Source organism: Saimiri boliviensis, chromosome 11, assembly GCF_048565385.1.
Source record: "Saimiri boliviensis isolate mSaiBol1 chromosome 11, mSaiBol1.pri, whole genome shotgun sequence".
NCBI classification, from domain to species: domain Eukaryota; kingdom Metazoa; phylum Chordata; class Mammalia; order Primates; family Cebidae; genus Saimiri; species Saimiri boliviensis.
Window position 1 is genome coordinate 27,791,043 of NC_133459.1, and position 25,109 is coordinate 27,816,151.

A 25,109-nucleotide genomic window follows, 5' to 3' on the forward strand; every position below is an offset into this window, starting at 1 on the left:
CAACTCAAAAACGTAATGTGTAGCTCATAAAGGCACATATATAATCAGGGTCTGATGATTCTGAGACATAATCCCTTTGCATAAATAATTTTCAAGAGAAAACCTTTAGAAAAAAAGTCTCTTTTTTTCTTCCCTAAAACAAAGAAAATACTTAATTATCATACTTAGCAGGAACCATTGACTTTTTAAATGAAATTGAAAATCTTCAAATAATGCTTCTGTTCAATTAAATATTTATCTAATTTTTTTCTTTTTGTTTTTACATATACCTTTGCAAATATGTAAATTTTTAAAATATTATTGAGACCAACTAGATATCATTGCAGTACTTCATACAGGCAGCCAGCCTTTCTGTCATAGCATCTTTTTATCTTTTTTTTTTTTGAGATGGAGTCTCCCTCCCATCATGCAGGCTGGAGTGTCGTGGTGTGATCTCAGCTCACTACAACCTCCACCTCCCGAGTTCAAGTGATTCTCCTGCATCAGCCTCCTGAGTAGCTGGGATTACAGGCACGTGCCACCACGCTGAGTTAATTTTTGTATTTTTAGTAGAGATGGGGTTTCACCATGTTGGCCAGGCTGGTCTTGAACTCCTGACCTTGGGTGATCCACCCACCTCAGCCTCCCAGAGTGCTCGGATTACAGGCATCAGCCACTGGGCCCGGCCAGCATCTTTTTTCTTATAGATTCCCCATCAGTTCAGGTAAGCAACATCTAGATTAACACCTTTGAATCACATTAAGTCTCAATTTTGCCTTTTTGTCACTGAGGATGGTTCAGACAGAGTCTTATGTCAATGTATATACTTGAGAAGATCCCTTTAAAGTTTTCAGGCTTATTTGGTGTGTGCAATTACAGTCTTATATAATCCAGTGGCCCTTCATGATGGTCACAGCCAAAAGTAACAACACTGTCAGTTAGAATTCTTTACTGATATTAAATGCCAAATTTTGGGTGTCTTGTCTCATGGAGACTTTATCTTTATATCTTCTTCTGACCAGAGTGTTGTCTTCTGGCTTTTCAGCCTTTTTTTTTCTTTGAGACAGAGTTTCGCTCTTGTTGCCCAGGCTGGAGTGCAGGGGTGTGCACTTGGTGCACCACAACCTCCACCTCCTGGGTTCAAGTGATTCTCCTGCCTCAGCCTTCCGAGTAGCTGGGATTACAGGCATGCGCCACCATGCCTGGCTAATTTTGTATTTTTAGTAGAGATGGGGTTTCTCCATGTTGGTAAGGCTGGTCTCAAACCCCCCACCTGAGGTGATCCGCCCGCCTCAGCCTCCCAAAGTGCTGGGATTACAAGTGAGAGCCACCACGCCCAGCCAGCCTTCTTATATGTAAAAATCTACTGTCAGCCACTAAGAACAGACTCTGTTAGGAGGAATCTGGATGCTCTTTGTACTTCTCAAAATTAGAGTCGGGTTTGTTATGTATTCTTCTAAGCTTAATAGGATATATCCTGAAGCTGGGCACAGTGGCATATGCCTGCAGTCCTAGCTAATCAGGAACCTAAGGCGGAAAGATCCCAAGATCCCTTGAGCCCAGGGATTTGAATCCTGCCTTGAGCAACATAGTGACAGCCTATGTCTAAAAAATAAATAAATAAATAAATATATATATGTGTGTGTGTGTGTGTGTGTGTGTGTGTGTGTGTGTGTGTGTAAAACAAATAGGACATGTCCATTGGTCCTACTTGAAATACTTTCTCGTGTCATGGGAAGAAGATGGGCTTTAGAACCAAAGATAGATCTGAGTCTAAACACTAGCTGCCCATCTGTTCATCTATACAATAGAAGTAATGACTATTTCATAATTATATTGTAAATAATTAAATGAGAAAACACGCTAAAGTAGCACAGCACCTGGTACACGGTAAACACACAAAAATATTAGTTTTCTCTTATTTTACTGATGGAGGAGATTAAATGCCAGACTAGACTATGGGTCTGGTCAAGTCAGCCACTGTTTATGTTCTTTTTTCTTTTTTTTTTTTTAAGACGAAGTTTCACCATGTTGGTCAGGCTGGTCTTGAACTCCCGACCTCAGGTGATCCGCCTGCCTTGGCCTCCAAAGTGCTTGGATTACAGGTGTGAGCCACCATACCCGGCCCTATGTTCTTTCTAAACATGCTTTTCTAAACATCTTAGTTACCGAATAGCACAGGACAAAGCAGTTCTCAGGTGACCTGAATTTACTTAACACACCTTCAGCAAGTTTTTACTGAGTATCTGTTACATACCAAAAACTGTACAAGAAAGAGAGCTAAGTAAGACAATAACAAGTCCTCATCCTCCAAGAGGCTCATAGTCTAATAGAAAAGACAGATGAATATGCCAGTAATGATAGGGCACAACGGGAACAAAAGAGCAATGGTATGGCAGCCAAGGAAAATCTAGAAGAACTGACATTGAGCTAAGTGTGGACTTCCAGGCAGAAGGAATAACGTTTGCAAAGGCACAGAGGTAATAGAAAGATGCTCCGTTCTAGAAACTACAAATAGTTTTAAAGTAATGGGCAGAAGAATATATGTGGAGGTGTAGCTGGGTGAAGCTAGAGAAAAAGGTAGGGATCATATTTTGAAGTATCTTCTGTCTTACTAAAACCACTGAAGGGTTTTAAACTAGAAAATTGAATTTTAAATGTTTAATTTTAGAAATAAACACTTTAGCAGCATAATGGAGGACACATTCAAGGAAGGTTTGATAAGAGAAGGAAGGAAGAAAGGAAAGAAAAAAAACTGTTAAGGGCATTTTTGGTAATTGGGATGAGGCATTATAAAAGCTTTAACAGGCCGGGCACAGTGGCTCACACCTGTAATCTCAACACTTTGGGAGGCCATGGTGGGCAGATCACTTTAGGTTAGGAGTTCAAAACCAGCCTGGCCAACCTGGTGAAACCCCATCTCTACCAAAAATACAAAAATTAGCTGTGTGTGGTGGCACTCACCTGTAATCCAAGCTACTTGGAAGCTGAGGTAGGAGAATCACTTGAACCCGGAAGGTGGAGGTTGCAGTGAGCCGAGATTACACTACTCTACTCCACCCTGGGAAAAGAGCTTGAACAAAGGTAGTAAATGTGGGAATCAATGGGGGAGGCATTAAAGCAAATAGATAAAGGAGATATTCAAATGGAATAAAAACCTTGGTGACATAATCTCTGGGGGTTAGCGGATAAATGTAAGGAAAGAGTTAAAGATGATTCTTAGAATTTTGGCATGGAAGACCGGATGGATGGAGATACCTTCTACCAGTATGGCAGAAATGATGGGGGAAATTTGGTTGGCAAGCCCAAACAGCAGCAGAGATGAGTTTAGTTTGCAGCAGGTTGCATTTTGCACCTGTGAAGATGCTCAGCAAATAGCTGTCTGTGTTGTCCAAGAGACCTGGATAACAGTATCAACTGGAGAGGTTGATTTGACCATATGTGAGAGTGCTATAAGTGGTAATCCAACCCAACTGTTATGTTTTCCTTTTATTTCTTAAGTCTAATACATATTAGGTGCTCAGTAAACATTTGTTGAATTGAAATTATTGTACTGGGGCTTTTGTCATTGTTCTCTTCTATACATACTTTGGAGAAAAAAAAGATCTTATCTAATTTAACTCAGCAGTAGGCAAGTTTGGGTCAGGTGGTGCTGGCCTAAGCAATGTTTAGTTCACAAATAGCTGCTGCTGCCTTTTTTTTTTTTTTTTTTTTTCCTTGAGACAGTGTCTCTCTCTGACACCAGGCTGGAGTGCAGTGGCACAGTCTCGGTTCACTGCAACCTCCGCCTCCCAGTTCCAGTGATTCTTCTACCTCAGCCTCCCGAGTAGCTGGGACTACAAGCGAGCACCACCATGCCTGGCTAATTTTTGTATTCTTTAGTAGAAATGGGGTTTCACCATGTAGGTCAGGATGGTCTCGATCTCTTGACCTCGTGATCCGCCCGCCTCGGCTTCCCAAAGTGCTGGGATTACAGGCATGAGCCACCGCACCCAGCCCCCAAATCGCTTCTTGATGACAGACTACCATTTATCACTTAAACAGACTGGCACAAAATTGGCTCTTACTCGATTATCTTAGGTATTTTTCTGATTATTAATCAGCCTTCTCAGTTGTGACAAATTATTTGAAGAAGCCTCAAAGTTCCTCTATGTGAATGGGTATAGATAGCTATTCACAATGCTAGGGCTAGCATGTAGCAATTTCAGAAAACCTATTTGTTTAATACCAGCTAATCTATTTTTGGACAGCTCTACAGCCACTTGCCTGACTCAGAAGACACAATGAGACTGGTTGTGGTGGCTCACACCTGTAATCCCAGCACTTTGAGAGGCCAGGGCAGGTGGATCACGAGGTTAGGAAATTGAGACCATCCTGGCTAACATGGTGAAACACCATCTCTACTAAAAATACAAAAATTAGCCGGGCGTGGTGGCACGCACCTGTAGTCCCAGCTACTCAGGAGGCCGAGGCAGGAGAATTGGTTGAACCCAGGAGGCAGAGGTTGCAATGAGCCAAGATTGTGCCACTGCACTTCAGCCTGGGTGACACAGCAAGACTTCATCTCACACATACACACACACACACACACACACACACACACACACACACACACAAAGACACAGTGAGATAAGTGCCCCGGAAAGTAGCATAGCATCTTAACAATATAACAAATACATTCGCGCCGGGCACGGTGGCTCAAGCCTGTAATCCCAGCACTTTGGGAGGCCGAGGCGGGTGGATCACGATGTCAAGAGATCGAGACCATCCTGGTCAACATGGTGAAACCCCGGCTCTACTAAAAATACAAAAAATTAGCTGGGCATGGTGGCGCGTGCCTGTAATCCCAGCTACTCAGGAGGCTGAGGCAGGAGAATTGCCTGAGCCCAGGAGGCGGAGGTTGCAGTGAGCCGAGATCGCGCCATTGCACTCCAGCCTGGGTAACAAGAGCGAAACTCCGTCTCAAAAAAAAAAAAACAAATACATTCTAGTGTCCCCCAGGCCCTAGCACAGTATAGATGCTCTGCTCATTGGTTGGTTGAATTAAATCAATAAGTAAGGTATTTTAGAATTCATAATATGGTTTCATATACAGTATGTTATTGTATTTAATCCTGAGAACCCTATAAAATATAAAATAATAAGCCAAGTATTCATTTTAAATACGAGGAAATTCATATGCTCTCAGCAAGAATATTTGCTCTATCTCAGATACATTTTCAGACAGACAGCCCTGTTGTCAGTCTTTCAATTCCATCTTTCATATCCTAAGTTGTATTTCTTATCAGCCAATGAAAGATCTACCTAATACGAATTCAACTGGTGTCCATTTGAGATGCACTTGAGTTGCATGTTTCAGGATGGCTTGGGAGTGAAGCTGGCCTGAAGTTCCTGAGTGCAGTACGTCTTTCCTTGCCTTTATAGAGCCCTGGTTAATATTTATCACAGTGAAGGCTGGTTTACAAGTTAAGAAGCAGCAGTGATTTTTCTAATATAATACATTTAACATTGATTTGAGTACTAAAAGATGTAAGCTGGTTCAAACTGTGTTGTTTACTCATAGGAAGACTTTCTTTCTTTTCTTTCTTTCTTTCTTTCTTTCTTTCTTTCTTTCTTTCTTTCTTTCTCTCTCTTTCTTTCTCTCTTTCTTTCTTTCTCTCTTTCTTTCTTTCTCTCTTTCTTTCTTGAGACAGGGTTTCACTTTTGTTGCCCAGGCTGGAGCATAATGGTATGATCTCAGTTCACCACAACCTCTGCCTCCTGGGTTCAAGTGATTCTCTTGCCTCAGCCTCCCATGTAGCTGGGATTACAAGCATGTACCACCACGCCCGACTAATTTTGTGTTTTTAGTAGAGGCAGGGTTTCTCCCCGTTGATCAGGCTGGTCTCAAACTCCCGACCTCAGGTGATCCGCCCACCTTGGCCTCTCAAAATTCTGGGATTACAGGTGTGAGTCACCACACCTGGCCAGGTACACCTTCTTAAGAGTCCCTTTCTTTACTCTTTCTCTGTGGTTTGTAATATGGTTGAAGGCTCTTACCAAGATTTCATGCCTAAGGAGCTTATATACAGCTTTCTGGTGAGCACGTGCAGATGTCACTTGCCATGACATTTGGCTTTGTCTAGGTTATTTCTTTTTCTTCTTTTAACTTTTATTGTAGGTTCCTGGGTACATGTGCAGGTTTGTTATGTAAGTAAATTCGTGTCATGGGGGTTTGTTTTACAGATTATTTCATCACTCACCCAAGCACTAAGCCTAGTTTAGTATTCAATGGTTATTTTTTCTAATCCTCTCCTTTCTCTCACCCTCCACCCTCAAGTCGGTTCCAATGTCTGTTGTTCCCCTCCTTGTATCCGTGTGTTCTCATCATTTAGGTCCCACTTGTAAGTGAGAACATGCAGTATTTGCTTTTATTGTTCATGTGTTAGTTTGCTAAAGATAATGACCTCCAGTTCCATCCATGTTCCTGCAAAGGACATGATCCTGTTCTTTTTTATGTCTGCATAGTAATCCATGGCATATATGTACCACAGTTTCTTTATCCAATCTGCCATTGTTGGGCATTTAGGTTGATTTCATATCTTTGCCATTGTGAATAGTGCTATAATAAACATACACATGCATGTGTCTTAATGGTAGAATGATTTATATTCCTTTGGGTATATATCTCATAATAGGATTGCTGGGTCAAATGTTAGTTCTGTTTTAGCTCCTTGAGGAATCACCACACTGCTCTCCACAGTGGTTGAACTAATGTACACTCTCACCAACAGTGTATAAGGATTCCCTTTTCTCTGCAACCGCACCAGCATCTGTTACTTTTTGACTTTTTATAATAGCTATTCTGACTGGATGGTATCTCACTGTGGTTTTGATTTGCATTTCTCTAATGATCAGTAATACTGAGCCTTTTTTCTTATGCTTGTTGGCTACATGTCTGTTTGCTTTTGAAAAGTGTCTGTTTGTGTCCTTTGCCCATTTTTTAGTGGGGTTGTTTTTTCTTGTAAACTTCAAGTTTCTTATAGATGCTGAATATTAGACCTTTGTCACATAATTTGCAAATATTTTCTCCAATTCTGTAGGTTGTTTACTCCATTGATAGTTTCTTTTGCTATGTAGAAGCTCTTAAGTTTAATTAGATTCCATTTGTCAGTTTTTGCTTGTGTCACAATTGCTTTTGGCATCTTCATCATAAAATCTTTACCAGTTCTTAGCTAGGTGCATCATAAAATCTTCGCCAGTTCTTAGCTAGGTTAGCTCCCAGCACTTTGGGAGGCTAAGGCGGGCAGATCACTTGAGGTCAGGAGTTCAAGACCAGCCTAGCCAACATGGAGAATCCCCATCTCTACTAAAAATACAAAAATTAGCTGGGTGTGATGCTACATACCTGTAGTCCCAGTTACTCTGGACGCTGATGGTGGAGAATCGCCTGAACTCAGGAGGTGGAGGTTGCAGTGAGCCAAGACCACTCTAACCTGGGCAACAGAGCGAAACTCTGTCTCGAAAAATTTATAACCAGTTCCTATCCTGTGACCAGAATGGTATTGCATAGGTTGTCTTCCCGGGTTTTTATTAGTTTTAGGTTTTTAAGTCTTTTTTTTTTTTTTTTTTTTTTGAGACGGAGTTTCGCTCTTGTTACCCAGGCTGGAGTGCAATGGCACGATCTCGGCTCACTGCAACCTCCGCCTCCCGGGTTCAGGCAATTCTCCTGCCTCAGCCTCCTGAGTAGCTGGGACCACAGGCACGCACCACCATGCCCAGCTAATTTTTGTATTTTAGTAGAGACGGGGTTTCACTATGTTGACCAGGATGGCCTCGATCTCTTGACCTCGTGATCCACCCGCCTCGGCCTCCCAAAGTGCTGGGATTACAGGCGTGAGCCACTGCGCCCGGCTCTTTTTTTTTTTTTTTTTTTAATGGAATCTCACTCTGTCTCCCAGGCTAGAGTGCAGTGGTGTGATCTTGGCTCACTGCAACCTCTGCCTCCTGGGTTCAAGCAATTCTTCTGCCTCAGCTTCCCAAGTAGCTGGGACTACAGGCGCATGCCACCACACCCAGCTAATTTTTGTATTTTTAGTAGAGACGGGGTTTCACCGTATTGGTCAGGCTGGTCTCGAACTCGTGACCTCATGATCTGCCCACCTGGGCCTCCCAAAGTGCTGGGATTACAGGTGTAAGCCACCATGCCCAGCCACATTTAAGTCTAATACATCTTTTTTTTTTTTTTTTTTTTTTTTTTTTTTTGAGACGGAGTTTTGCTCTTGTTACCCAGGCTGGAGTGCAATGGCGCGATCTCGGCTCACCGCATCCTCCGCCTCCTGGGTTAAAGCAATTCTCCTGCTTCAGCCTCCTGAGTAGCTGGGATTACAGGCACGTGCCACCATGCGCAGCTAATTTTTAGTATTTTTAGTAGAGACGGGGTTTCACCATGTTGACCAGGATGGTCTCGATCTCTTGACCTTGTGATCCACCCGCCTCGGCCTCCCGAAGTGCTGGGATTACAGGCTTGAGCCACCGCACCCGGCCCAGTCTAATACATCTTCAGTTGACTTTTGTATATAGTGTAAGGAAAGGATCCAATTTCAAGATTGTGTATATAGCTAACCAGTTATTGCAGCACCATTTATTGAATAGGGAATTCTTTCCCCATTGCTTGTTTTTGTCAGCTTTGCTGAGGATCAGATAGTTGTAGTTGTGTGGCCTTATTTCTAGGTTCTCTATTCTGTTTCATTTGTCTGTTTTTATACCAGTATACCGTGCTGGTGTTTGTTAGGGTTTTTGTTTTGTTTTGTTTGAGGCAGAGTCTCACTCTGTTGCCCAGGCTGGAGTGCAGTGGTGTGATCTCAGCTCACCACAACCTCCGCCCTCCGGGTTTAAGCGATCCTCCTGCCTCAGCTTCCCAAGTAGTTGGGACTACAGGCATGTGCCACCATGCCCAGCTAATTTTTAAATTTTTGTAGAGACGGGGTTTTGCCAGGTTGACCAGATTGGTCTCAATCTCCTGACCTCAGGCGATCTGCCCACCTCAGCCTCCCAAAGTGCTGGGATTACAGGCATGAACCACCATGCACAGCCCACCATGCTGTTTTGGTTACTATAGCCCTGTAGTATTGTACAGATCTTTAACGTTCCTGGTTACCTGGCTCTCCTAGGTATTTTATTCTTTTTGTGGTAAGGTTATTTATTTTTCAAATGACTCATTCATTTTCTACTAGTGTGAATTCCTTCTTCTACCTAGAGCACCTTTCTTTTAACTTTAGGAATAGGTCCATCTACCGTGATTATATCTTCTCATCCACATTCTCTTCCATGTACAGTGGTCCCTCAGTATCTGTGGGGACTTGATTCCAGGACATCCCCTGAAAACCAAAATCCACAAATACTCAAGTCTTAGGTATAAAATGACATAGTATTTACATATAACCTATGCATATCTTCCAATCATCTCTAGATTACTTACAATACCTAATACAATATAAACACTATGTAAATATTTGTTATACTGTATTCTTTTTTTTTTTTTTTTTTTGAGATGGAGTGTGGTACCCTCGCCCAGGCTGTAGTACAATGGCGCAATCTTGGCTCACTACAATCTCTACCTCCTGGGTTCAAGCGATTCTCCTAACTCAGCCTCCTGAGTAGCTGGGACTACAGGCGTACGCCACCACACCCAGCTAATTTTTTTGTATTTTTAGTAGAGACAGGGTTTCATCATGTTGGCCAGGATAGTCTCCATCTCTTGACCTCGTAATCCATCTGCCTTGGCCTCCTGAAATGCTGGATTACAGACATGAGCCACTGCACCCAGCCATTATACTGTATTCTTTAGAGAACAATGACAAGAAAAAAAGTTTGTACATGTTCAGCATAGGTGTAATTTTTTTCAAATACTTTCAATCCATGGTTGGTTGAATCCATGGATGTAGAACCAACCAATATAGAGTGCTGACTCTACTTGCTTTAGAACTTGTTTCTTTCCTGTGGAGTGAGGTATTCCACCCAGGAGGGAACTCTGTGTTTCCAGGATTTCTCTTAGAGGTTGGAGGTGTTGTGTCATTTCAGCTGCTGGGTAATTTTAATTGTTTACAAAGAAACATTTCACTTTTTTTTTTTTTTTTTAGATGGAGTTTCACTCTTGTTGCCCAGGCTGAAGTACAATGGTGTGATCTCGGCTCACTACAACCTCCACTGCCTGGGTTCAAGTGATTCTCCTGCCTGAGCTTCCTGAGTAGCTGGGATTACAGGCATGCGCCACCACGCCCGGCTAATTTTGTATTTTTAGTATAGACGGGGGTTTCTCCATGTTAGTCAGGCTGGTCTCAAATTCCCGACCTCAGGTAATCCATCCACGTTGGCCTTCCAAAGTGCTGGGATTACAGGCATGAGCCACTGAGCCCGGCCACATTTCACTGTTTATAATATCATGTTTGATGTCATGACAGTGATTGAAGTAAGCCTGTGCTAGATGTACTCAACTTATGTCTCTCTGGCAACTAGTCTAGATTTTAGCTTCTCCATGCAGGGCTAGTGTGAGGATACATATGGTTTGGAAATCTAAAACATTTACAACCTGATTAGCTTCCTCAAGAATATGTTTTGCACCTAGACACAGTGGCTCATGCCTGTAATCCCAGCACTTTGGGAGGTTGAGGCAGGTGAATCACAAGGTGAGGAGTTCAAGACCAGCCTGGCTGATGTGGTGAAACCCTGTCTATACTAAAAAAAAAAAAAATTAAAAATTAGCTTAGTTTGGTGGCGAGCACCTGTAATCCCAGCTACTCAGGAGTTTGAGGCAGGAGGATTGCTCGAACCCAGGAGGTGGAGGTTGCAGTGAGCCAAGATTGTGCAACTGCACTTCATCCTGGGCAACAGAGAGATAATCTGTCTCAAAAAAAAAAGAAAAAATGTTTTGCCTGCAATCCCACCACCGTGGGAGGCCGTGGTTGGAGGATTACAGGAGGCCAGGAGTTTGAGATCAGTCTGGACTACATTGTAAGACCCTGTTTCTATAAAAAAATTTAAAACTTAGCCAGGTTTTGTGGTACATGCTTGTAGTTCTAGCTATTCTAGAGGCTGAGGCAGGAGGATCCCTTAAACCCAGGAATTCAAGACTGCAGTGAGCTATGGACACACCACTGCACTCCAGCCTGGGTGACAGAGTGAGACCCTGTCTCAAAAAAAAAAAATAAAATAAAATAAAACAAAATAATATATTTTGATTGACTCACAAATTATGTTGTGTCCCGTGCATAGTAATAAGTTAGGAATTTAGGAATGACAACATAACTCCTTTAAGTATGTTACACAAGGAAGATTATAGAAATACAGATTGCTGGATAATTGTTTTTCAGATTAACAATGATATAAAAATAGGACTAAAATGAGGTTGGAACTGCTTAAGCTGCTGATAATGTGTAGTGAACAGCAGTTCTTCCTTTTGACCATGTTATCAGTTAAGATTCTTAGTTTAGGGCCGGGCGCGGTGGATCAAGCCTGTAATCCCAGCACTTTGGGAGGCCGAGGCGGGTGGATCACAAGGTCAAGAGATCGAGACCATCCTGGTCAACATGGTGAAACCCCGTCTCTACTAAAAATACTAAAAATTAGCTGGGCATGGTGGTGCGTGCCTGTAATCCCAGCTACTCAGGAGGCTGAGACAGGAGAATTGCCTGAACCCAGGAGGCAGAGGTTGCGGTGAGCCGAGATCGCGCCATTGCACTCCAGCCTGGGTAACAAGAGCAAAACTCCGTCTCAGGAGAAAAAAAAAAAAAAAAAAAAAAAGATTCTTAGTTTATATTAGTAGCAATATTCTTGAGTCTTCCAAAATAATTGTTGATTCTCAGAGTTCATTCCCCCACTTATACCTAATCTTCTTGTTTTTGTCCGTGTTCATTCATTTGTAGAGTATAAATGGCATTCGCACAGAGGAGGTGACTGTCGTGACAAAGGGGCCATCTACTAACCCTGACTCTGAATGGGAGGGTCCCAAGCATTCAGTAGTTCCTAGTAAAAGCCAGATGACCACCCCGTCGGAGTCTCTGCAAAGCTTTGCCTCTGGCTCCCTCTCCATAAGCAGCAAGGAGGCAGAAGAGAAGGAGGAGGGGGCAGCTGGCTATCTTGATATTAAGGAGATGCCAAAAGGCCCAACTGGGGAATCTATAGGAGTGGAGGAACAGGCCAGTGCCTTAAAGTTCTCAGGAACACCAGCTTCCTGTCAGCTACAACCTGGTGAAAAAAAGGCAGAGAGTAGTGGAGAACATGTCACACCAGGAGAGCCACTTGGAAAACAAAATGGATCATTTCTTGACTTTCATGTGGGTAACCAGTTCCAGTTCCCCACCCTCATTCGAAGTTTCCAGGTAGTAACTTACTCAATGATGCAGGTCTAATGACTCTTTGGAAAAGGACCAGAATCTGTCCTGTGGAAGAGGTGGTGGTGGTGTGGTGAGGGTAGTGGCCTCCCTGCTGTTTTCAAAATCACAGAGTAAAATTAAAGCCTTTGATTGTGCCAAAGAGATTCATTCAGAGCAATTAATTCCATGGCCAGAAATGCTTTCTTCTCTAATGACTTAACAAAACTCCAGTTATTGGTCTTTATGAAGCTGCTTAAGTGGGTTCATCTTTTCATTGCTCAAGTGTGAGCTTTGGAAAGAGGTGAATTGCAGTGACTTCTGAGGAGGCTTCAGCGTTCTAAGACCATGCTCAAAAAATTCAAATACTCTTAATTAAAGGAGCAACTCATCTTATGAGATTTCAGGCCCCAAATAATTTATGTACTGCAGCCACATTGTGCAGCCCACCACTCCCACCCAAGGGACCTCTAGGATCCTAGGCACTGATTTCCTATGCTAAGGTGGTTGGCCACTTAACCTTGTCCCACAATCAATTGGTAGTTTCAGGGTGATTTATACTCCTGGGGAAGGTGAGCAAATGGATAAGGTGGCCTTTGTTATTCTCTAATGTTCATTCTTCTGAAATTCTGGGATTAATCACCAGGTGGTGGTTGAACTGATTTTTTTTTTCTTTCCAGTTTTCCAAATACTGTCTCTTCTCAATAACTCCAAAGTGAATGTCTGACATTGATTTGAAAGAAGTTAATTAATTTGAGGGTAATGCATTCCATTGCCACTGCTGTTTCATGTACCATTTGTACTTAGTGGGGAAAATGTGGCTGATTTTCTTAATTATAATGGTACAGACACAAAGACAAATCAAAGTGATTGCTATTTGACAAATCGTTTTATATTCAGATTCCGAAGGTCAGTCTAAAGTGTTTGATATCACCAATCATAACTGTCTGATCTTAACAGCTTTCCATTAAGCTTATGAAAGTGATTACAGTAATGCTGTTTTTTAATATCCCTCATAATTTGACACCTTGTCAGGGTTACTTTGGAATACTGTTGAAGTCTGGGGCAGAGTAAACACCTTTGGAGATTGAGCTGGCCGTTTACTTAATCAAAGCTAACACTTTGATCAGATCAGTGTCAGAAGATTACTTCTTCACTACCTTCAGAAACACTCTAGTAACTCTCTTTCCTTACTGCTTCATAGCCTCCCCTGGTGAAGACTCAAACTGTCACAATCTCAGATAATGCCAATGCTGTGAAAAGTGAAATCCCAACCAAAGATGTCCCTATTGTCCACACTGAGACCAAGACCATCACTTATGAGGCTGCCCAGGTATGACATGGTTTGATGCTTCAGAACCAGACTGCAAACAAAATTAATAACCTTTCTTCACAGAGTTTCCAGTCATTTATCGCAAAGAATACCAGGTTTTTGGTGGGCAGTTCTTTTTAGAAGAGATTAGTGGTCTAAGAATGTCCCAGACTACTTTATTTAAAGCAAAAAATTGAACAGGGCACACTGGTGTGTGCCTGTAGTCCCAGTTACTCTGAGGCTGATGTGGGAGGATCTCTTGAGCCCAGGAAACTCCATCTAAAAAAATTTTTTTAAAAGCAAAATTGTCTTAGATCTGATTGCTTATATCCACCCAATTCATTTGCATAACACAGTCTAGTTTAATGGTTGAGAACATGGGCTTTGGGTCCAAAAAAACCTGAGTTCATATCCTAGCTCCTCATTTACTAACTTGGACAAGTAATTTAATATCTCTGAGCCTTGATTTCCTCTGCCCATGATGTTAATACCTACCTCATGGTGTTATGAGGATTTAATTTTTTTGTTGTTGTTGTTTTTTAAGTTCTTTTCTTTCTTTCTTTCTTTCTTTTTTTTTTTTTTGAGACAGAGTTTTACTCACTCTGTTGCCCAGGCTGGAGTGCAGTGGCATGATCTCAGTTCACTTCAACCTCCGCCTCCCGAGTTCAAGTGATTCTCCTGCCTTAGTTTCTACAGTCATGCACCACCATGCCTGGCTAATTTTTGCATTTTTTTGTAATTTTGAGTCAGCTCACCAGCTGGCCAGGCTAGTCTTGAACTCCTGACCTCAAGTGATCTGCCCGCCTTGGTCTCCCAAAATGCTGGGATTATAGTTCTTTTTAGAAGAGATTACTGGTGAGCCACCACGCCTGGCCAAATTTTCTTTTTTGAGACAGGGTCTTACTCTGTTGCCCAGGCTGAAGTGCAGTGGCACAATCTCAGCTCACTGCAGCCTAGACCTCCCAGGCTCAAGCGATCCTCCCATCTCTGCCTCCCAAGTAGCTGGGACTATGGGCGTGTACTGTACAACTGCATCTTTTTTTTTTGTAGTGATGAGATTTCACCATGTTGCCCTGGCTGATCTTAAATGCCTGGGCTCAAGGGATCCACCTGCCTTGGCCTCCCAAAATGCTGGGATTACAGGTGTGTACCACTATGCCCTGCTAAATTTTTTTTTACTTCCTACTTTGAGTAAAATGTCTCCTTCATTTTTTGGCAATTTGAATGGGCTAGAATTGATTTGTATTGAATTTTTGTGTGTATGCTATTCACAGAAGCCAAAAGTAAGAAAAACAGTTCCTTCTACAAACTGAGCTGTTATTTCATTCCTGCAACAAATATTTATTGAGCATTCACATATTAAGCCAAAGCAATGTACAAGGTATACATAGTCCTACTCTCTGGAACTGACATTCTAGTTAGGAGAAACAGGCGATAAAGCACATAAACAATGTACAAGTAATTTCAGCCAGTGGTAAATGCTTTAAGCAAACTAAAATGGGATAAAGAGTTAGACAATATGGGATTACATGAAAGATGAAAGATTGCTACTTTGGGGCTAGGGTAATCAGGGAATTCCTCTCTTAGGAGGTGGCATTTTGAGGTGTGAATGATGGGAAGGAGATAGCCATGGGAAGGTGTTTTCACATAAATGTTTTCACTTAATCCTCACCGCACCATGAACTGGATGATGTTATCTCCATTTAGGAACAGTGTGGCTCGGTAATTTTAATGTGTGTGCATTGCAACTAGAAAAAAGAGAATTGGGTGGTCACGGTGACTCCAGCACTTTGGAAGGGTGAGGTGGGAAGATCACTTGAGACCGGTAGTTCCAGACCAGTCTGGGCAACATAGTAAGACCCCATCTCTAATAGATATATATTAACTAGGTGTGGTGGCATATGCCAGTGGTCCCAGCTATTTGGAGGCTGAATTGAAAAGATTCCTTGAGCCCAGGTGTTCGAGGCTACAGTGAGCTGGAATCACACCATTGTACTCCAGCCTGGGCAACACACCAAAACCCATCTCAAAAGGAAAAAGAGGGCCAGGTGATGTGACTCATGCCTGTAAACCCAGCACTTTGGGAGGCCTTAGAGGGTGGATCACCTGAGGTCAGGAGTTCAAGACAAGCCTGACCAACATAGTGAAACCCCATCTCTACTAAAAATGCAAAAATTAACCAGGCATGGTGGTGCACGCCTATAATCCCAGCTACTCAGGAGGCTGAGGCAGGAGAATCACTTGAACCCAGTAGGTGGGGTTACAGTGAGCCAACATAGCGCCATTGCACTCCAGCCTGGGCAACAAGAACAACACTCTGTCTCAAAAACCAAAAAAAGAGAAAGAAAAAAATAGAATTTTTATCCTAGCTCAACCAGCTAAATATCAGCTAGATAACCATAGACAAGTTACTAATCTCTCTAAGCTTTTGTTCTATTGGCTATAAAGTGGGGATAATACCACCTACGACTGCAAGCTTTGGAAGACAATTAGGTGAAATGATGTCTGCAAAGCACTGGGCATGTTCATAGACACTCAGTGTTAGTATCCTTCCCTCTTCTCTCACTCTGGTCTAGAGTGTAGATTTTGAGTTTGGTATATAATTAGGGGTTAATTAGCCAGACATGGTGGGTACACCTGTAGTCCCAGCGGCTTGGGAGGCTGACACTGGAGAATCACTTGAACCTGGGAGGCAGAGGTTGCAGTGAGCTGAGGTTATGCCACTGCACTCCAGTCTAGGCTGAGAGCAAGGCTCCATCTCAAAAATAAATAAATAAATAAATAAATAAATAAATAAAGAGAGGTTGCATAAAATTTATCAATACTAACGAAGTGGCATAATTGAAGCAATGAGCCAGGCATAGTAGACACGCCCATAGTCCAGCTGCTCGAAAGACTGAGACAGACAGAGGCTCCCTTGAGCCCAGGAGTTTGAGGCTGCAGTGAGCTGTGATTGGGCCACTGCACTCCACCCTGGGGGACAGAGTGAGGCCTTGTATCAAAAAAACACAATGAAATAAAGTAGGGAGAGGCCTGGGGCCAGGAATATGACTAGAACATGTCTGGAGAATTGCTTGTAAAGAACTGAAGTGGGCCGGGCACGGTGGCTCAAGCCTGTAATCCCAGCACTTTGGGAGGCCGAGGCAGGTGGATCACGAGGTCAAGAGATCGAGACCACCCTGGTCAACATGGTGAAACCCCGTCTCTACTAAAATACAAAAAATCAGCTGAGCGTGGTGGCGCATGCCTGTAATCCCAGCTACTCAGGAGGCTGAGGCAGGAGAATTGCCTAAACCCAGGAGGCAGAGGTTGCGGTGAGCCAAGATCACGCCATTGCACTCCAGCTTGGGTAACAAGAGCGAAACTCCATCTCGGGGTAAAAAAAAAAAAAAAAAAGAACTGAAGTGTCTGAGGAAACAAGAAAAAAATGTGTCAGTTGAATCAGACAGAAATGAATGAGCAGGTCTTGGCAGTGAAGGGGACTGCAAAAGAAAGGAATAGGAAGTTACATAAAAATTGTACACACTATTAGCCAGAAGATATAGGAAACAATTACTTCATCTGGGAGAGAATCCTTTAAGTCGTCACTACCATGGAAACAAGCTAAATGTCCATCACTGGAGAGCTGGTTAAAAACACTATGGTACATCCAATTAAGGTAATTCTAGATGGCCTTTAAAAAAAGCTTCTGGCCGGGCGCGGTGGCTCAAGCCTGTAATCCCAGCACTTTGGGAGGCCAGGGCGGGTGGATCATGAGGTCAAGAGATCAAGACCATCCTGGTCAACATGGTGAAACCCCGTCTCTACTAAAAACACAAAAAATTAGCTGGGCATGGTGGCACGTGCCTGTAATCCCAGCTACTCAGGAGGCTGAGGCAGGAGAATTGCCTGAACCCAGGAGGCGGAGGTTGCGGTGAGCCGAGATCGCGCCATTGCACTCCAGCCTGGGTAACAAGAGCGAAACTCCATCTCAAAAAAAAAAAAAAAAAAAAAAAAAAAAAAAGCTTCTGATGGGAAAGAGCTACATGGTAAATTGGCAAGTGAACACATATGGTGCACAATGATGGTACTGTTTGTGGAAGGGAGAAGGGATGTATATTACAGCTATCTGTGTTTAGGCTTGTATATCAATACACTCTCTCTGAATGGGTACTAAAAAACAAAACAAAAAACCAACAACCAAAACACAAAGTGGCCCCAATGAAGGAGACTGAAACTACAGGACTCAGGTCAGCAGTGGGAGGGAAACTGACTTTTCACTGTACAACATTTTGAAGTTTTAAAATTTTATAGCACAGATATGATCAAAAAATATTATTATTATTATTTTTGAGACAGTCTTGCTCTGTAACCCAGGCTGGAGTACAGTTCTCAGCTCACTGCAACCTCTGTCTCCCTGAGGTTCTAGTGTCTCAGCCTCTCAAGTAGCTAAGATTATATGTGCGTACCACCATGCCTGGCTAATTTTTATATTTATATATATATTTTTGAAACAGAGTTTTGCTCTTGTTACCCAGGCTGGAGTGCATTGTGCCATCTAAGTTTACTGCAACCTCCACTTCCTGGGTTCCAGCGATTCTCAGGCCTTTGCCTCCCAAGTAGCTGGGATTACAGGCGCCCACCATCACACCCAGCTAATTTTTGTATTTTTAGTAGAGACAGGGTTTCACCATGTTGTTCAGGCTGGTCTTAAACTCCTGATTTCGGGTGATCCACCTGCCTCGGCCTCCCATACAATGATCTGCCCCCTCGGCCTCCCCAAGTGCTGGGATTATAGTTATTGTTAGAAGGGATTACTGGAGAGCCACCACACCTGGTCAATTTTTTTTTTTTTTTTTTTTTTTTTTTGAGACAGAGTCTCACTTTCTTGCCCAGGCTAAAGTGCAGTGGCACTATCTCAGCTCACTGCAACCTAGACCTCCCAGGCTCAAGCAATCCTCCTACCTCTGTCTCCAAGTAGCTGGGATTACAGGCGGGCACAACTGTCCTCACTAAGTTTTTGAACCACCTCGCCTGACCTAATTTTTATATTTTTAGTAGAGACTGGGTTTCACTTTGTCAGCCAACCTGGTCTTGAACTTTTAGCCTCAAGTGATCAGCCCACCTCGACCTCCCAAAATGCAGGGATTACAGGCATGAGCCACTGCGTCCTGCCCCATCCTCCCTGCCCCTGCCAAAAAAAATTTAAATGGTTCAAAACAATTTGTTTTTTTTTGTTTTTGTTTTTGTTTTGTTTTGTTTTTGAGACGGAGTTTCGCTCTTGTTACCCAGGCTGGAGTGCAATGGCGCGATCTCGGCTCACCGCAACCTCTGCCTCCCGGGTTCAGGCAATTCTCCTGCCTCAGCCTCCTGAGTAGCTGGGATTACAGGCACGCACCACCATGCCCCGCTGATTTTTTGTATTTTTGGTAGAGTCGGGGTTTCACCATGTTGACCAGGATGATCTCCATCTCTTGACCTCGTGATCCACCCGCCTCGGCCTCCCAAAGTGCTGGGATTACAGGCTTGAGCCACCGCGCCCGGCCAAAACAATTTGTTTTAAAAGTTAGAGCCGCCGTGCATGGTGGCTCAAGCCTGTAATCCCAGCACTTTGGGAGGCCGAGGCGGGTGGATCACGAGGTCAAGAGATCGAGACCATCCTGGTCAACATGGTGAAACCCTGTCTCTACTAAAAATACAAAAAATCAGCTGGGCATGGTGGCGCGTGCCTGTAATCCCAGCTATTCAGGAGGCTGAGGCAGGAGAATTGCCTGAACCCGGGAGGCGGAGGTTGCGGTGAGCTCAGATCGTGCCATTGCACTCCAGCCTGGGTAACAAGAGCGAAACTCCATCTCAAAAAAAAAAAAAAAAAGTTAGAGCCACACTGCCCACAGAAGCCCATGTGGTGTGGGTGTAGGTAGCTCCTACAAAAAAAGGAAACAGAAGCAGTCATTTAAAAATATTCTAACATATTAGAGAAATATAAAGGCAGTGTTATATGCTAGATCCAAGCCCATGAGCCTTGGAGTTAGAGTGACTTGGGTCTTAACTCCAACATTTGCTAGTTTTGTGATGTTGGGCAAGTCAATCATCTTTTTGAAAACCACTTTGATCAAGTTACTGAAATAAGGACAATGTTTGCTTGGTATATAATAGCTATTCAAAAATGGTAGCTATAAACATTTGCCTTTATTTCATTTGAACCAGGCCTAAGACAGTCAGTCAGGATACAAATTGCTTTTTTTTAATTAATTTATTTGTTTATTTATTTATTTTTGAGACGTAGTCTTGCTCTGTCACCCAGGCTGGAGGGCGATCTCGGCTCACTGCAAACTCTACTTTCCAGGTTTAATCGATTGTTCTGCCTCAGCCTCCCAAGTAGCTGGGACTACAGGCATGTGCCACCATGCCCGGCTTGAGCCACTGCACCTGGCCCTAATTGCTTTTTTTTTCCTTAGATGGAGTCTTGCACTGTCACCCAGGCTGGAGAGTGCAGTGGTGTGATCCCGGCTCACTGCAACCTCCCCGCCTCCCAGGTTCAAGCGATTCTCCTGCCTCAGCCTCACAAGTAGCTGGGATTACAGGTGCCTGCCACCACGTCTGGCTACTGTTTTGTATTTTTAATAGACTCAGGGTTTCACTATGTTGGCCAGGCTGGTCTCAAAAGCCTGAGCTCGGGCCGGGTGCAGTGGCTCAGGCCTGTAATCCCAGCACTTTGGGAGGCCGAGGCGGGCGGATCACGAGGTCAAGAGATCGAGACCATGGTGAAACTCCGTCTCTAAAAAAAATAAAAAATTAAATGAAGGGAAAAAAAAAAAAGCCTGAGCTCATAATCCACCCACCTCAGCCTCCCCAAGTACTGGGATTACAGGAGTGAGCCGCTGTGCCCAGCCCCGACTGCTTCTTATTACCGTTGCTAAACAGTGGGGTATAGTGGGGAACAGTGTTGACTTTGGAGTCAGACTCAGATTTCCTGGTTCTGAACCTGCTCTGTCAAGTTACTAGTGTGTAGTCAAGTTACTAAATCACCCAGTGCCTCAGTTTCCTTATTTGTAAAATGTGGCTAATAGTTGTACCTTATAGGGTTATTGTTGGGAATAAATGAACTAATGTATATAAAATGTTTCCAAAGTGCCTGGTAGATAATAAGCACTAGATACTCATTTGCAATTGTTATTATTTATTTACTGTAAGTATTTCTGCTTTTGTTCTTGTTATCTTGCTGGACAAGTAAGCCCAAGCACCATTTTTTTCATTCGATCTCCGAGCTTTGGAAAACATGGTCAGAGGGGATGTTTTTCATGTATAGAGGTTTTTATGTGTGTGTTTGAGGTAAAATTTACATACAGTGAAATGCACAGACAGGGTCCTGCACTGTTGCCGAGGCGGGAGTACAGTGGCATGACCGTAGTCAAAACTGTAGTTTTGACCTCTTGGGTTCAAGTGATCCTCTCACCTCAGCTTCCTGAGTAGCTAGGACTCCAGGTGCACACCACTACATCTGACTAATTTTTTAATTTTTTGTAGAGGCAGGATTCCCTTTGTTGCTCACACTGATCTCGAACTCCTGGGCTCAAGAAATCCTCCCTCCTCAGCCTTCCAAAGTGCTGGGATTACAGGCATGAGCCACTATGCCTAACAATATGATTGGCTTTGACAAATGTCTATACCTGTGTAACCAAGACACATTTAGGATACAGAACATTTCCATTACTCCTGAAACTGCCTTCATAACCTTTTCCATTTGATTTCTACCCCTTTATGCATCCAGTGCTCTGCTTTCTATCGGTATAGCTTAGTTTTGCCTGGTTTTGGACTTCATGTGAATAGAAGTATATAGTAGTACACTCTTATGTCTGGCGTCTTTTTATTTTATTTTATTTTATATTTTAAGATGGAGTCCACTCTGTCGCCCAGGCTAGAGTGCAGTACCATCTCGGCTCACTGCAACCTCTGCCTCCTGGATTCCAGCAATTCTCCTGCTTCAGCCTCCTGAGTAGGTGGGATTGTAGGTGCCTACCAGTTCACTTGGCTAATTTTTGTATTTTTAGTAAAGATGGGGTTTCACCACATTAGCCAGGCTGGTCTTGAACTCCTGACCTCAGGTGATCCACCTGCCTCCGTCTCCCAAAGTGCTGGTATTACAGACATGAGCTACCTTGCCCAACAGTGTCTTTTTTCTTTCTGAATATAATGTTTTTTAGATTCATCCATGTTATGTGAATCAGTAGTTCACTCTTTTTTATTGCTGAATAGTATTCCATCATATGAATATACCATGATTTGTTGATGGACAATTGGATGAATTTCAGTTTGGGAAAATATTAATAAAGCTGCTATGAATGTTCACGTACAAATCTTTTTTTTTTTTTTTTTTTTTGAGACAGAGTCTCACTCTGTTGTTGAGGCTGGAGTGCAATGGCATAATCTTGGCTCATTGCAACCTCCCCCTCCCAGGTTCAAGCAATTCTCCTGCCTCAGCCTCCAGAGTAGCTGGTACTACAGGGATGCAGCACCATGCCTGGCTAGTTCTTTGGTATTTTTCAGTAGAGATGGGTTTTCACCATGCTGGCCAGGGTGGTCTCAAACTCCTGACCTCAGGTGATCCACCCGCCTCAGCCTCCCAAAGTGCTGGGATTTACAGGCATGAGCCACTGCACCCAGCCACAAATCTTTCTGTGGGCATTTCATTTATCTTGAGTAAACATCTGAGAGTCAAATTGCTGGGTCAGGACAAATGACCGTTTTGAGGAAACATTGTAGAGGATCAAGGAAAAGAGGCACTGTATGGGAACGGTGTAAGTAGGAAGCCATAACAGTGTGTCCTGCATCTTCATCATTCTTCAGGGACAAAAAAGAGACTAGAGGGAGCGAGTAGTAGGTAGATAAAGACAGAGTCTACAGGCTTATAGAGGAGGAGTTCTTCAGAAAGTTTTAGCCTTCTGGCATGCAAATTCATGTTATAACAATTGATAAGCTAATTTTATTTGTATAACTTCTTTGTATCTTCACAACAGTGCCATGGTGTCAGCAGCACACATATTCCAGTATTGCTTTTATAAATGAGAAAACTAGGCCGGGCACGGTGGCTCACGCCTGTAATCCTAGCACTTTGGGAGGCTGAGGCAGGCAGATCACCTGAGGTCAGGAATTCAAGACCAGCCTGGCCAACATGGTGAAACACCATCTCTACTAAAAATATAAAATTAGCCAGGTGTGGTGGCATGCACCTGTAATCCCAGCTACTTGGGAGCATGAGGCAGGAGAATCACTTGAACCCAGGAGGCAGAGGTTTCAGTGAGCCATGATCCCACTCCAGCCTGGGGAGAAAGAGCGAAACTCCATGTCAAAAATAAAATAAATAGCCGGGCGCGGTGACTCAAGCCTGTAATCCCAGCACTTTGGGGAGGCCGAGGCAGGTGGATCACAAGGTCAAGAGATCGAGACCATCCTGGTCAACAAGGTGAAACCCTGTTTCTACTAAAAATAGAAAAAAATTAGCTGGGCATGGTGGTGTGTGCCTGTAATCCCAGCTACTCAGGAGGCTGAGGCAGGAGAATTGCTTGAACCCAGGAGGCGGAGGTTGCGGTGAGCCGAGATCGCGCCATTGCACTCCAGCCTGGGGAACAAGAGTGAAACTCCGTCTCCAAAAAATAAATAAATAAATAAATAAATAAATAAATAAATAAATAAATAAAATAAAAATTTTTTTAAATAAAATAAATGAGAAAGCAAAAGCTCAGAGAAGTCAGAGTGACTTGCCCAAGGTCCCACAGCTGGGTCTGAGCTTCAAACAGGGAATTTCTTGACCTGAGTCCTAGTTCAAACACCCACTAGCTGTAGAGTCTAAGGCAAACTCTTAACCTCTCTGGAGCTCTGTTTTCTTAACTATACAGTGTGTGTAATAATAGTTCCTCCCTCAGATACTGAAAAACATAATCAAGATAACAGTTGAGTTATATGCTTGGCACATAGTAGGAGTACAATAAATATTAGTTGAGTCTGAATCTGAAGTAGATGACTGATCTTGACTGAAGAAAATATTAGTTAACAACTGGGCATGGTGGCTCATGCCTGTAATCCCAGCACTTTGGGAGACTGAGGCGGGCAGATCATGAGGTCAGGAATTTGAGAACAGCCTGGCTAACATGATAAAACTCTGTCTCTACTAAAAATAAAAAAAATATCCAGGCATGGTGGTGCAGCCTGTAGTCCCAGCTACTTGGGAGGCTGAGGTAGAAGAATTGCTTGAACCCAGGAGGCAGAGGTTGCAGTGAGCTGAGATCACGCCATTGCACTCCAGCTCTGAGCAACAGAGCAAGACTCCATCTTGGAAAAGAATAAAAGAGAAAATATTAGTTAACTGGCCGGACGTGGTGGCTCACGCCTGTAGTCCCAACTACTCGGGAGGCTGAGGCAGGAGAATTGACTGAACCCAGGAGGCAGAGGTTGCGGTGAGCCAAGATTGCGCCATTGCACCCCAGCCTGGGTGACAAGAGCGAAACTCTGTCTCAAAAAAAAAAAAAGAAAAGAAAATATTAGTGAACTAGCTAATAATATATCAGGTATGATGGTGGCACGTGTGATAAGATTTAGTGTCACAGTCATGTTCCCTCTCTTTGGTGTGTTCAGATTCCCACTTGGAGGGGAACCCAGCAAAAGAAAGTAGGAAACCGCCACAGTGGACTGCGAGGACTCTGCCCCTTCCTAATTCTCTTTCCCTCTGTCTTCCTCTCCCCTCTAATATCTCACAGTTTGGGCCCAACGAAATGTGCTTCTGCTTACAAAAATACTGGAGGCTTCTGTCTGTAACATAAATAACTTACATAAAGAGCCAGAGAAAGATAGTAACCTAATACCCTTTTTTGCTACAGAGTTCTTTATGAAAATAATTGCAGTTCTCTAAATTCCCCTCTGAGACAGTATACAGTACCAGTACCAGGTATTCTAGGTCACTGTTACCTGAAAAGCATGTTGCATTAGGCATACTCCATCCTCTTAGTCCATTTTGTTTCAGTCTTGGTCATGGGCTTAGCAGCAGCTCCAAGCCTACTAACAGCCCAAATGGTTGCTGATAATTGTTCATCAGGTTGAATTTGACCCTGCCAACCATCTCTCTTCTTTTTTGCTAATGTCAGTTCTCAGCCTGATTATAATATATTTGAGTCATGATATAGTGAGCTCTGGAGAAACAAGAAGTAACCCAGCTCTCGTTCTCATTATATATTACTTGACTATATAGCATTTTAAACATTAAAAACCCCTACTAGGCTGGGCGCGGTGGCTCAAGCCTGTAATCCCAGCACTTTGGGAGGCCGAGGCGGGTGGATCACGAGGTCAAGAGATCGAGACCATCCCGGTCAACATGGTGAAACCCCGTCTCTACTAAAAATACAAAAAATTAGCTGGGCATGGTGGCACGTGCCTATAATCCCCGCTACTCAGGAGGCTGAGGCAGGAGAATTGCCTGAACCCAGGAGGCGGAGGTT

General features: G+C 43.3%; 1 protein-coding gene across 22 annotated transcripts in view; it reads left to right on the forward strand.

The window, feature by feature from the left end:
• Positions 1 to 25,109, forward strand: part of EPB41 (erythrocyte membrane protein band 4.1) — a 237,568-nt gene that overhangs the window by 198,935 nt on the left and 13,524 nt on the right. For 12 of the 22 annotated variants that reach the window (XM_074380406.1, XM_074380399.1, XM_074380398.1 and 9 more), the window contains 2 exons: positions 11,883 to 12,338; positions 13,534 to 13,662. The exons of 1 other annotated variant lie outside the window; for it this stretch is intronic. In XM_074380406.1, coding sequence (XP_074236507.1) covers positions 11,883 to 12,338; positions 13,534 to 13,662 — 585 coding nt within the window. The remainder of the gene's footprint in view (positions 1 to 11,882; positions 12,339 to 13,533; positions 13,663 to 25,109) is intronic. 9 more of the 22 variants (XM_074380401.1, XM_074380403.1, XM_039474255.2 and 6 more) reach the window with 2 other exon arrangements.